Below are 13,960 nucleotides of genomic sequence, written 5' to 3' on the forward strand. Positions count from 1 at the left end.
GAGAGCTTAAATCTGATATGACACTTCATGTGTGACCTGAAATCTTTTCAGGATAATTTCTTATGAACTTTTGTATCTCAGTTAATCTTTCTTACCTAAGAACTGATCATCGATACTGGAAGTAAGACCATGTCTCTTCAGCCCTATTACACACCTTACATCCTGCTTATACCTACAAACTTCAAAGAACATTTAACTTACGTCGATTCTGAAATCTTCGAGGCGTTTAAACTTGCCCAGGCACTCCTGCAGCTTGGGTTCAATCTCCAAGTTCTTGGCTTTGGAGTATTTAAGGAAGGCCCAGAACTTCTCAAGTCCATACAGCTGCCCTGTGGTCAGAAAACAAATGTTGTTAAATGTGACTGTACAGAAGACAAGAGCTTGTTCATATAAAAATCTCTGCTCAGGTGCCTCTGAGAGTGTTTTAAGGTTTCCTCACCAGCTTCGTAGTCTTTCATGGTCTCCTCCTGGAAGTCCTTAAAGATGTCTGGTCTGAACTTCTTCTCTAAACCGTAGCTGTAGTACCTGAACAAGCACTCTAAACCGTACCTGCAACACACGCACGTCGAGAGAGGAAACACAAGAAAAATTATATCACACCGAGCTTTGGAAATAACAAAAGCTAGATTCAGACAGCTGCACAGAGCCCTTTCCACTGTGCTGCCAAAGCTTTAAATCTACTCTTCTCCCCATCACTTAAATCCAACTGTCCAATAGTAATGTCACTGCTACATACACAGGTTGCAGATCTTACCTATATCCTTCTTTTCCATCCTCGACCACCAGCTGTCTGAATTCCTCGTACATTTTCCTGTTGAAGTGGTCCCGCAGGAAAAATGACCAGAATCGGAAGAGCGTGTTCATCTCCTGCGACTGGCCGATTCCCAGTCGTTTCCGCTCTGTGATGGAGAAAAAGTGGTCAAATACATGAAGATAAAGGACATAGTTTCAATTAACTTGTAATAATTAATGCTAAACAGTCTCTGATCAGAACTTAAAGGATGTTTAAAAACGAGGAAACGCACCGTTTAGGCAACGCCGGCGGTACTTGTGGTAAACGTGTTGCGTGAAGCCGTTCTCCTTGAGCAGCTCGTGCGATGGGTGCTGGAACTTGGGGAGGGACTGGGGAGTGCAGCCGATGTTACCCAGGGCGGGGGTGCCCTCCGACGGGCTTGCATTAGAGCTGATAGAGAGAAAGGTGGAGGATTAGGTGGAGATCTACTAAAGTAAGTCCACCTTCAGTAAACCTTAAGTCTTATGATCATTTTCCTGTTATAAAAACCTCTAATACTGAATGAAGACACTTGAAACATCAACATGTCATCTTAAAGGACAGTACATAATATGAATATCTTCTATGCTTTTCCTTTTATGTTCTGGTATTATCAAAGCTGACTGCAGAGCGTGTAACAGAGAGCAGAGGGTCTCACCTGACGGAGGCGGTACGGGACCGATGCTCTCTGGAGTCCATCACCCAACCGACGTGGCACTCCAGGGGCGGGTTGGAGCTGTGCCGGGTCTTCCTCTTCCTAGGCGTCTAAAACGGCGCGGAGAAAAATCAACACGTTTAGTCGCTGAGCTTTTCATACTGAACCCAACAGGTTCTGGGCCACTAAAACACAATTCCAACGTCTCACCTTGGCATCGACGGGCCGACTTTCCTTCACGACTGGGTAGAAGCGAGGCGTCATCGTCTGGTCCTTCCGGTGAGGCGTGCGAGGCGTGCGAGGCGTCCGGGCACTGCGGTAGTTGGGCGAGTCAGGCACGGTAGTTGGCAGCGAGCGAGCTATTGAGGAGGGCTCGGGGGCACCGAAGAGTTTGTTTGCCAAAGCGTCTGTGGGGACTGTGGACGGAGATAGATTTGTTGTAGAAAAGAACCGAAAAACTTCACAAGCAAAGTTTTTAAATCGGCAATCCCGACACACACTTAAACACTTTAAGAGACATCTAATGTCACAACATCTTTGATCTTATAGCTTCATTTATTTCACAGTGTGATGATAATGAACTACAGATAAGCCACAGCTGTTACCACAGAACCAACATGGATTCAGAACTTCTTAATGTCTCTTTAATGCGAGTGATGTTGAACAAAAATGATGACTCAATGAAAATAATGAGCGTTATTAAAGCCGTTTACAGCACATTTAAAGACTGCAGATTTTAACTGGAGACCAGTAACAGTTCCTACAGAGTACCACCAAGTTGCTGGAAATTGGGTCGTCTCTGTCTTGTAAGTCATAAAACGAGACCGCATTTCTGTCATTTTAGGCCGACCTCTGGACAAAACACTCAGTGGTTTTCCACAGTAACGTGTGGAGCGCTGGTGCTTTAACAGAGCATGTTTAATGGCGAGGTGGTGAGTCGATCACAATAAAACTAATTTTAGAGAAAGATCAGAAGAATATGACATTATTTAGAGCAGCATGCTGCCTCTCTTCTACCCAATCCTTTGTCATTCCATCCAAATTTTCCTCTCAAGAAACTGTTCCAAAGGGAGTTCAAAGATTCCTTCAGACCATTGTTCACATAGGACTATGTCGACATGTTGGCATATTTATTAGCACTGTTGAATGTATCTGCTGTAAAATAAAAATGTGATTTCTATGAATCACTGCTCTGGAAATGAATGAAGAGGATGGGCGTCAGCAAAAACAGTCTGTTTCTGTCTCGCGTCAAATCTTTCTTTACACAAGCAGCAATACAATAATTCCCCCAACAACTATGGTTTATTTTATGTTTTTATCTCTTCTAGTTGTGTTGCCATTCTTCATCTGGGTTCTGCTAGGTTGCCTGGTTTTTAAAAATGGGTTCATCTTCTTAGACTTGAGCCCCATCTAGGAATTTTTCCAAGATGGGGGTCCTACTCGATGTGATTTATATCGATAACGATATAAATCACAAAAATGTAACATTTTCTGTAAATTCTGTGAATCTCGGGCAGCTCGACTTGCGTGAAGTGTTTCCAGCTGTGCGTCATGTAGCTGGAGTCGAGTGTTTTAGCCGAAGCATGAAACTATACATTTTTAGACATAAGTTGTAATGGGCTCCGTTTTCTTTGTGAGTATTTATTACATGGCGTGCTGCGGGGAAAAGGCTGTTCTAACGTTTGAGTCAAAGGTTTATTTTTTTTTAGCACCTGGCAGCTCTTTTTTAATTCTCATCCGTAAATAATCTGCTCTTTCACGTGATTCAGTTTATTTTGAAAAGTCTCAACAGGATCTTGAGCTTTATTGTGAAAGGTTTATGTGGAACATATACAAGCGGACACGCGATGCTGTTACCGTGGTTGTTGCTAACCACAACGCATAAAACAGGCGCTTGTCCGTCCGTAGTGTGGTTATATTAAATATAAGAGAAAGAGAGAACTTTAAGAAATTTATATAGCCACTACAGTGACCATCAAAACGATGAGAAAATATACGTTTTTATATCGTCATCCGATATATATCATTATATTGAACAGCCCTAGTGTCTCTGGTACATTATGTGTTAATAACCTTGTGGTCACGAGTGTGGGGTCATGTGGTGCCAGCCACTTGACTCTTTGTTGTGGACAATTTGTTTTGTTTTGGGGGGTTTTCACCCCAAAAGGCATTCCTCTTTTATTTTCACTTCTTTGTACACTCCTTTGTGTTCATTTCAATAGTTTTGGCAATCTCCATCTGGGAATTTACTAACATTTGTGAGTCCTCATATTGATGCTATGATTGTACTAAGACGATGATTGTTATTTTCAATGATAAATTCAAAAACTGCATTGAAAAGGTAGCCAGAAATGCAAAGGAGAATTCAACAGCAGTGAACAGGCCTGTCATGGTATTTTCCAGATGTGTAGTTTTCCTTCTAGAGAGGTCTCTAGAGTTTGTGGCATGTATACAGCATAGATTTCCCTCAGAATCCCCAGATTTGGGTGTGATAATTATTTAAAAACACAAAAGCGTTGTATATTTGGCTGTGTTTTTGAGTCCTTACTCTGCTGCGGTCGTGGGGGGCCTGGTGGGACTTCCTGGTTGGGGTCGACAGGCGGCTCCGGGGTCAAGCAGTCAAACTGTTCACGGCTGATCAGGTGGACCTTCTTGAAGTTCTCCACCTCTTGCTGTAAAAATGAGAAAAATCACATGTTAATGCACGAGGCGTGACAAAATGTCTCTTTCTGGGAACCGTGATACGAAAACGTCACAAATTAATTAAAATATAAAAGTTTAAAGCAAACTCCAGTCTTCCAGAAAAAAAGCACATAAAGTCATTTTCATATTATTTCCCTGTAAACTCCAAAACACCACAGGAAATGTCTCTTACATTCTGGACAAAACCGATTATTAACAGACCTTATCTTCAGCAGTCTGGAGAGTGAGATACAGCTGCAAAAAATAGCTGCTAGAAACACTCTCTTCGCCCTCATATCTGACATCTGACTGCTCTGACACGAGCGCAGCAGCCAGCAGGTTCACATCAACACAAGTACCCTGAAGTTTCTGCACATGAATGCATCCCTAAAGCATGTTTTCTTGTTCCTTCTACAACAAAAGCTAGTTTAAAAATGCCACCAAAACCAAACAGCGGCGAATCATCCTCCCTGCCAAGATCATCAAGCGCGACTCACACTGGCTCTATCCCTCCGAGCATCCTCAGATCTCTGACCTTCCATCTTTAGCTCCCCTGCAGCCCATCAGCTCGAGCCCTCAGGCCGAGGCCTTGCGTGTGGGGTCTATTTATAAACAGCAGCACTCTGTTCCACACGACACAGGATTTGTGCCGGCGAGTACGTGAAGGTCGCCACAAAGAGTTCAACAATGCAACAATGGGCAGCCACGACAACAAAAAACACAAAAACAACAAAAAACTCTGTTGGGTGTTTTGTTTCCATATCCAGAAACAGCTGAAGGATCTACTCATCACCAGGCTGCCATCACCAATCACTCATCACCAGGTTGTGACGCTATCCGACTTTTACATCAGGACGTCGTCGTCTCATAACCAGATTAAGTGCAGAATCAAGCAGAACATCCTCACCTTGATGGTGGCGTATTCGGGCTCGTACGTATCGTCCCACAGGTCCTGCTCGTAGTAGAAGAGCCCGTCGTTGATCACCTTGGCCAGCTCGCTGGTTAACTTGGCGCGCGATGTGTGGTGGCCCGTGCGGTCGCCTCCCGGGTGCTTCCTCAGGTACGGCGGCGTCTGCGTCACGATCAGGATCTTGTTGACGTCGTGGTCGTCGATCTCACCGTCCGTTTCCTCGTCGGACCAGTCGGTGAAGGTGTTGCGGCGTCCGTCCATCTGCTCCATCTCCTCGTCGAACATGAAGTCGAGCTCCTCAGGTTCGTCCTGCTCGGCTCCGTCCTGAGTGACAAAACAAAGCACAAAAATATTCAAACGTTAGCTGATTATGTAAGTTAACTGAAAAACTGATAAAGATTAAAAAGGTGCAGATTGAAAATCACAGAGTTGCAGAAAGATGAAGCTACAGTCTCAATCTCAACAAGACTCTAAATAAAATAGCACAAACACATTATATAAAACACATTTCCTTCCTCACCTTATTTCCTGAGGTAGCAGCGGAGGGTGAGGAGCCAGGCTGGGGCACCGGGGAGCGAATCGACTCATCCTTTTCCTTCTGCTGCTGATGCTGCAATGAGGAGGACTTCATCAGTCAACCGATCAAACAAGGGGAAATAAAGGAAGGAGGTGGTGGAGGAGGGTACGGAAAGCGAGGTTTGATTAAACCAGTGGTTCCCAAACCTTTTTTGCTGGGCCCCCCTTGTTTTACAAGAAAAATGTTCGCGCCCCCCCCCCCCCCCCCCCCCCCCCCCTCGCGCGCACGCACGAACGAACACATCCTCCAACCACACACACCCATATTTTGCTCCATTGTGGTTGATTTCACACCTCAAACATTTAGTAAACAATTAAGCAAATACAAGTAATCTGCAATAAATTACAGGTAGTAAAAAAATAAACTACTAAGTCTTTTACGCTACGTCCACACCTACACGGGTATTTTTGAAAACGCAGCTGTTTCATCCACACGTAAACGGCGTTTCGAATCCCTCTGCAAAATGGGTTCAAAAACATAAATAACTGTAGGATGCTGTTTGTCCGTGATTTGAACCGGGGGAACAAATCGTGGCAGGATCAGCCTGATGTTATTTGTATCCCGCTGTAACTTTACTGTATAAAGAGCCAACATCTCCAAAATGTCAGGAGTAGTTAGTCATTACAACAAGTGTTGGTGCACTACAAATCAAGAATGTGGGATACTGTTTGTCCGTGATTTAAACAGCCCAGCGCTGCTCCCAACAAAGGGAAAACCAATCCTGCAGAGAGACCTACCTCGGCACTTGTGCAGGTGAAACCAAAGGGAAGATTTGCTTCACCATATTTTCTAGTCTTTGGCTTAGAATGAAGTTGGTTTGGAAACATATTCAGCTATGCTTCATCTCCTGCTTTGCGTTTGTGTGGGCGCCCGTGCTAGCAGTGTCCAAGCGTTTTGTTTTTTTTTTTCCCCTTTTCATGCCGCGCCCCCCCTGCAATGGCTCTGCGCCCCCCCTAGGGGGCGGGCCCCACACTTTGGGAACGTCTGGATTAAAGAATGAAGAATGATGTGAAAAGACTAAAACAAAAGGAAAGTGATGCAATGGGGTCATGCAAAAATATATGCTGCAGTTAAAAGAATAAAATAAACTGCAGCGCCTGCTGCTGTGAAGCAAAAGTGATATGACAGACAAAATGAACCTCTAATATAATGACTAACAACCACACATGATCACTTCCCTCTTAAAACGTTTTTAATTCAACATCTCGTTTGTGTTTTGCTCTGAATTTCACCTTTTCTGAGCTGACCTTGGGTCTGGCCGGGGAAGGTCTGGGTCTCTTCTTAACCTCGATCCAGGACTCAGAGTCCAGGTCAGGGAGACTAGCTGAGAGGCCCTTGGGCATGGTCTTGAGGTTGGAGATATCCGGTTCAGCCTTGGTCTGTTGTTGCATTGGTGTGGAGGCCCTGGGCGAACCTGCAGCAGAGAGAAGATTACAACATTAACTTTGATCACCAGGCAAGGATTACTTATCTTAAAATTCTCACTTTCTTCATGTAAATGAGGGAAATGCACGTTTCAAGCGTGATGCAGAATTGAGGGTCAGTAAATGCTAAACATTACAAAATGTGCAGCTTCAGGTCAGAGTGCTCACCTCTGGGCTCCTCAGCCATCTGTCTTGGAACAAACTCGGGGCAGTTGATGAGCTGGGAGAAGTCCGTATGCGTGTGCGGCATGTTTGGCATGTTCAGGCCCGGCAGCGGCCACTTCTCCGGGTCCACCTTCCGACGGATCTTCATGTCGATAATTTCCACTTCCTTACTGTCCTTCAACGCCTGACGGGACAGATGAGGGACCGGTTAGCCCAGGTGATTAGTGGAAATTTGCGACCGTTCATGTACTGACAAGAAACGGGAAAACTACCCAGACTGACTCTGTCCAAAGGTGAAAATATCCCAGTAGCAAATCTAAAGGTCACTAATTAGAGCTGCCAAATATTTGTTGTTTGGTACCCTCGAGCTAGTTCTGGACAGAAAATTGTTTCACATAATGAACTACAGACGCGTCTGGAAAACACAGTTTTAACTTGAACGCTGCTTCACATTATTTTTTATGCAATTTAATTGCTTGTTTTTCTGTCCTACAGCTGCTTTCAGACCAGTTCTGACTGCGTTTAACATGAATTTTTAAATGTCTTCACTGACTGACATCATTCAACCAGTCAAAGAAACGCGCTTACATCCAGAATGATGTTGACGTCGGTAGTGAGGGCCTGAACTCTGTGAAAACTGGCGATGAGTCCGATGGGCAGGAAACCCTCCTGATCCATCTTCCTCCGCAAGAAAAAGTCTCTCTCCAGGTTGTCTAGGCTGAAGTAGTACTCACTGGAAGGAAAAAAAACACAGGGAGAAAAGTGGTCAGCAGATGCTGGTATTTCATGCCTAGTCTTTGACATCAGAGGGACTAAAACTAAAGACGACAAGTAAAGTGAGAAAAGAGACAAAAAACAAAATCAGAGGGAAAGACTGAATGAAAACCAGTTGTAACAAAAATAAGTGATGTAACATTGTCTAGATGTCAACAGTCATCACATATCTTCCAAACTAAAAACAGAGGATTTAACAAGGTTGCAGAGCCTGAGTAAGTTGGCCAAAAATGTATTGTTTCGACACGCACAGCATCTCCAGCAGCAGGTGCTTTACTGGACTATGTCAGGTATAATCTGAACAGCTTCAGTAATGTTGAAAAGAGATACTTTATTCTTATAAATGAAGTAAACTTAACCACTTATCGACAACAAGACTGTCAAGCATGCAGACCGGGGGCCAAATGTGGCTTTCTGAAAGAGTCCAAAATCAACTAAATGTGTGACTTTCCAAAGAGTGAAAAATGACTCCAATTTCATCAGTGAAATGCACTGCTAGTCCTGCTGTGGGGATAACAGTCTTACAACACAGGAGTGTAAACGTATGAAAACTTTGAAGGATTTCTAGACGTCAGTTGAAATCTGAACCTCCCAAGATCAAACTGGGCCCTGAGGAGCTGATCAACTTCAATCAGTTTAACAGCTCTGGTTTAAAGCAGTTGACTGTAATGGGAACAAAGATGTGATGAAACCAGTTTCTTTTTGATCCATCATAGTTTGGTTCGTTGTGTGTGTCCGTGTCACACAGATAATTTGCCTAAAACAAAATCCAGACTATGACACGATAAGGCGGAACAACAGCCATTTAAATCTGGTGCCAGACAAATGAGGTCACAATACTCAAAGAATCTGGAGAGTGAGATGCGACTGCAAAGTGCTGAAAGATGAACGCAAATGATCAAAGCTGATGTTGCAGAATCAGAAATACTGTCTTTTTTCCATGTTTCCTTATCAAGCAAATCACAGTGCAACTCGGCCACCAACCAGATTCAAGTGTAGAGGCTCAAGCTGCTAGTGTCAAGAACAGATGATGTTTAGCTCCATCTCCAGCGCCACACCACAAATGTCTAGTAACAGTTTCTACCAGTAGAACCCATTCAACTGACATTAGTGCAGCAATTTCCCAAACTAAGCAGATCTAATGTTAGGAGGAAGAAAAGCCAAGCCATGAAGTCAAGATGTGACATCATGCAACCTTAAGGTCTGCCATCTTTGCAAAAGCCAATCATTTCATCTCATTATGCTTCAATGCTGAGATCAGAGTTGTGAAAAGTTCTCTCCACCGTCATTTAGTCAGAGAAGAGACATGAAGAGCTCATCACTTCTGCAGCACATCTGCACATAATGTCTGACCGCGTTTACCCCCGACATTGACCTATTCCTGTGACAGAGAAGCTAAACTCACATTTGCCGCTTGATGTAGTCCTTCAGCAGATCCTGATCGACAGAGTAAAGGTCATTGCTGCTCATGTTGTCGTAATAGTAGGTCACTGAGTTGCTGAACTTCTGTCCGTAGGGTCCGTCTTTTACGTCGTAGGACTTGTAGCTGTAGTGATAGTCGTAGTGGCCTTGAAGGGAGAGGAGCAGTCGGTTAGACAGAAAGCGTGCAGCACGGCGTGCATACATTACTCGTGTGAAAGACGGTGCACGGAACAGCAGATGCTCTCTGCGTTTTGAACCTTCTCAGCTATCAGTGCTCACATCGTTTTTCCCCTTTACTATTCATTTCTTGAAAAACCAGCCAATCAAAAGATTAAAATTCTTCCACTTGCTATTAGTAGGCAGCAAAATTGATTGGGAAGTGCATCTTTGTTCTCAGATCGATGCTATCTGATGGCTCTCACATTGAAGACCTGAGAGAAGACTCTTATACTGACACTCACCCCCAAAGCATTCATTCTTATTCAAGTACTGTTAATTTTGTTCTGTTTCACCATTTCTATTAAAAATCCCCTAAGAATAGTTTTTAAATGTTCCATTTATTGCATCTCTTTCGTACCATATTGTCACTTACGCTGCTAGTTATAGTTAGGAGTAAGACTTATCGAAGGTTACACAAGAATGAAAACAGCAGACTGACACTCAGTAAGTACAAGCAGATTAATGAGAATAAGTCTCAAGTTTAACTCAAAAGCTATTCAAGGCACAGCTAAGAAAAAAAATGTGTTAAGATGTAAATCATAAAGAGCGCAGAAGTGAAGGAGCAGTGAGCCTCTTAAAATACAATTACACTGTGTGTGTGTGTGTGTGTGTGTGTGTGTGTGTATTGGCATATGTAGGAGGGCACCCACTTGAGGGCTGAGTAAATACACAAAGACAAAGTTCATGTGCTGAGCATTAACTGAAAGTCTCTTCAGCGCTGCTCAAAGTCAACAACCTCAAAAACGTTTTTTTAAAAAAAAGGGAGAAAAGTGGAAATAAATTTGCTTCACTCACATTTTTGGGCACCGTTATAAAGTTTATGAGTAGCCGGTGCTTCTGGGAAGGAGGGTGTAGGATAAACGGAGGAAAATGAGTACATGAAGAGAGAGGTGGGGGGGCAGGAATAAGGGACGATGTATGTATGAAAAGAGTGAAAACAGCAGGGAAGTGGGAGGGAGACTCTGGCCAAAACCAACAAGCCTTTGGGAAAAATCAGTTTCTCCTGCTGGAGCCAAGGCCAGTCCTCATTCCAACACTCTCTGGTTGTTATTGCACTTTTCTGTTTTTACTCTAGCCTTGGTGGGGGCCAGATCAGGGTCATCAAACACTCGGATTCAGAGCCGTGGCAGCCAAAGCAACCAAAACTAGATAAGACACTGTCTACCTGTACCAACTTAATTCATCCAGTTCACCAGCTTAAATCCTTGAAACGTTGATAAAGAGAAAGTTGCTGTACTCCATGATTGCAGATGAACAGAAGACTGGACTGGAAGTAAAACCCTCAAACTATACTATTAAGACAAGTTCACTAAAGTTCATGGGGAGTCTTTCCACAAACGCTGTGTGGGTAATGGGTTTGTCAAAGCACTCAAAACACTGACATCACCAACCAAACGGTACAAAATTAAAAACTGAGATGTCTCCTGTGAAAGTAATTTTGAAAAGATTTAGCCCAGGTAGCTTTACTTTCAGTGCTGAGATCAGAGTTGTGAACGTTCTCTCCACAGATGTTTAGTCAGAGAAGAGACATGAAGAGCTCATCACTTCTGCAGCACATCTGTTATAGTGATACCAAGCGCTCTGCCATATCACAGCGCCTGCAATAATAGCTGTAAAGTCTTAAGTGATATAAAAATGTTATATAGCGATACCCCACGTTTACGTCCCCTGGTGTGCACAATGGCACGTCCAAGATTGCGGAACACTCATGTGCCTCCAATGATGATTCAGTATCTATAAAGAGGCCTACTTCAACAATCTCCACACACAATACTCTGCAAAAATATGCATGAAAACAGTTCCTGCTAACAGTGAAAAATAAACTTGTTTCGCCACTTGGGGCTAAAAAATACACGGTAGAGTACAGCCAGTGCAGCTCAAATGTAAACACATTCAAACAAGCGTTGCTAGCTGCGGTCCATATAACAGGACAAACAAATGGTGGATGGAAGTTTCTGCTGCTGCTGGTTAAAAAGCTCCAACCAGGATACGCCATCCAAGGAAGAAACGCTTTATTATGTGACAATACTGTGCAGCTCGTTTTCTCCAGCATTAAGAAATCATGTTATACCTTTTACTTAGAATTTCCAGAGAAAACACTACAAGGCTACTTTTGTGCTGAGATGTGACTTCTGCTGTGTCACTGCTATTTCACTATTATCTGGCTACCACCTTGCTTCAGTGCATTCAGACCTCAAATTAGGAAACATGTCATGAATGACAGTGACTCAGGACAAGGTCTGAACATGCCCTTTGTTTACCTACATTTTTTTCTTGTATCAAATTTCCTTGAAATATTGTGATCTCTCTCTTGCACCAGTGCACATTCAATGAACCCACAGTGTACTGTATTTACATCACATTGTCAATTTCAGTGTGTAAGTATCCTGCATGATACTGATTTGTCAGTGCAGTCTGGTCAGCCTTTTAACTTAAAAGGGAAAAAAAAAAAAACTTACTGTGCTTAAAAAAAACAAAAGCGATGTTCATGACCACAAACCAAGAGAAGAAAAACTATATTACTTAGGACACCTGCCTAGCGGTGAAAAAAAAGTGTTCTTTTGATATTTTTGAGTCGTCTAAAACGAGTAAGACGTACCTCTCCCGGCACCTCTGCCTCGTCCCCGACCTCTTCCTCTTCCACGTCCTCGACCTCTGAATCCTCCGCGGAATGGCGCCCCCTCACTCTTCACGCTGGAAACCTCATCGTGGTCGTCACGCCACTCGCGCTCATACTTTTGGCTATGCCAATCTGCAGGGAAGCCAACCATATTCCTGTCAGCAAACACTAAACCAGACTGGATAAGTAGGTCCGAACAAATATCCAATGAGGCGAACTAATTCTCTTTCTTACTAGTTTTCTAAATTGTGATAAAACACATTTGAATACAATACAGCGTCTTCCTAACAGCGAGTAGATTTCATTTCCTGAACACAAGTGGAGTAATACGTGAAGTGCACAGCTGAATAGTGAAGCTATCAAAGCAGAAGTATAAAATTAGCAGTCGAGCATGCACACACACACACACACACACACACACAAATCTCTCCACATCCTGCTGCTGAGTCATGTGCACTTTCTCAACCAGCTAAATGTAATAATATGCTCTGTATTATCAACATCTAAAGACACGGCAGCAAAGCCCCTTCCAGTAGTTGCATATTCAGATGTGCTATCATGTGCAAGCACCAGAGATGACCGCCATGTGGAGCCAACTTCCTACTACCTCTCACCCAAAATAAACCTGTTACCAAGTGAAGACATCACAGACTGACCTCTGAGGTCGTTCCTGGCGTTGGGAGGCAGGCGCGGGTTTTCATTCTGTCTGCTGTTGTTCCTAGAGGCCGAGCGCTCCCTGGGCCCCTCTGACTTCACCTCGATCATCAGAGGAACCCACTTCTGCTTGTTTCCTGTTTTCAAATGACATGTAGAGGAAACACCGTTAAAAGGAAGAACAAATCCACAGACTGTTTCAGATGACTTTTTTTTATTTATTCATTCTTACATCTACCAAATGAATATCTTAATCACCACCATGCTTTTTGTGTTTAGAAACAGCATATCTGTAAGCTAGATGATTGGCTGATTCTAATGGCCTTTAGATATGTGCATGTGATAAACATACAACTTTTATTCTGAAAAACTGATCATCGCTTCCAGGACTTTCATAGATGTAAATGTATCCTGCAGTACCCTGGCTGTCCAGCAGGGTGCCTCACAGAACTGCCATCTGAAAGGACTGCTGGTTGTCAGGGTGTTGTGTGGACATGTGGTTAAGTTTGTGATAGACAGCACGTGCAATAAAGAAGGGAAGTGATGTGTCCCTGCAAATGTAAGAGATGTGGTCATCAACCCTCTTGTTCTTAAAATACTTGGTTGCTTGTACTTCGCAGCAGTTCTTTGTTTACTTATGCATCTCGCTTGAAAGGTAGCTTGTAAATATACTTATATTCCACATTTTGTGGCAATTGCCGTCATTTCCCTTCTCCCTCCCTCCTGCTTATGGTATCTGAAAACCTTACCCATGTGTCCACGTGACAATCAGCTGTCCTTTTAAACTGCAGCTCTGCAAGGCAGCCTGCTGGACAACTAGAGCCAATTAAACTCTACTTAAAACAGAGCCTGTTTTACTCAGAGTCCTGGTGATTTACCTGTGGCTGAAAGCCAAAACCTTTTTGATGGGCACGAAAAACACAATTCATTTGCTTCAATACTGTGATCAGAGTTGTTCAAGTTCTCTTCATTTTACCATTTTAGTCAGAGAAGAGACATGAAACTCATCACCTCCACAGCACATATACAAAAACCGACAAAAGCATCTCCAGGAACAAGAAGTTTTACTATTATAAACCCAACTGC

The 13,960-nt window shown here is 43.3% G+C and overlaps 1 protein-coding gene across 7 annotated transcripts in view; it reads right to left on the reverse strand.

Annotated features, from left to right (window-relative positions):
• Positions 1–13,960, reverse strand: part of larp1 (La ribonucleoprotein 1, translational regulator) — a 48,801-nt gene that overhangs the window by 3,885 nt on the left and 30,956 nt on the right. For 4 of the 7 annotated variants that reach the window (XM_085174751.1, XM_085174747.1, XM_085174754.1 and 1 more), the window contains 15 exons: positions 12,877–13,011; positions 12,200–12,352; positions 9,365–9,527; positions 7,774–7,918; positions 7,189–7,369; positions 6,829–7,010; positions 5,540–5,644; positions 5,017–5,343; positions 3,976–4,099; positions 1,638–1,843; positions 1,431–1,537; positions 1,026–1,183; positions 755–899; positions 440–549; positions 202–329 (listed from right to left, as the gene is read on the reverse strand). In XM_085174751.1, the coding sequence (XP_085030877.1) occupies positions 202–329; positions 440–549; positions 755–899; positions 1,026–1,183; positions 1,431–1,537; positions 1,638–1,843; positions 3,976–4,099; positions 5,017–5,343; positions 5,540–5,644; positions 6,829–7,010; positions 7,189–7,369; positions 7,774–7,918; positions 9,365–9,527; positions 12,200–12,352; positions 12,877–13,011 (2,369 nt within the window). The remainder of the gene's footprint in view (positions 1–201; positions 330–439; positions 550–754; positions 900–1,025; positions 1,184–1,430; positions 1,538–1,637; positions 1,844–3,975; positions 4,100–5,016; positions 5,344–5,539; positions 5,645–6,828; positions 7,011–7,188; positions 7,370–7,773; positions 7,919–9,364; positions 9,528–12,199; positions 12,353–12,876; positions 13,012–13,960) is intronic. The other 3 variants (XM_085174749.1, XM_085174750.1, XM_085174748.1) reach the window with 3 other exon arrangements.

The sequence above is a fragment of the Neolamprologus multifasciatus genome, chromosome 10 (assembly GCF_963576455.1).
Source record: "Neolamprologus multifasciatus chromosome 10, fNeoMul1.2, whole genome shotgun sequence".
NCBI lineage: Eukaryota > Metazoa > Chordata > Actinopteri > Cichliformes > Cichlidae > Neolamprologus > Neolamprologus multifasciatus.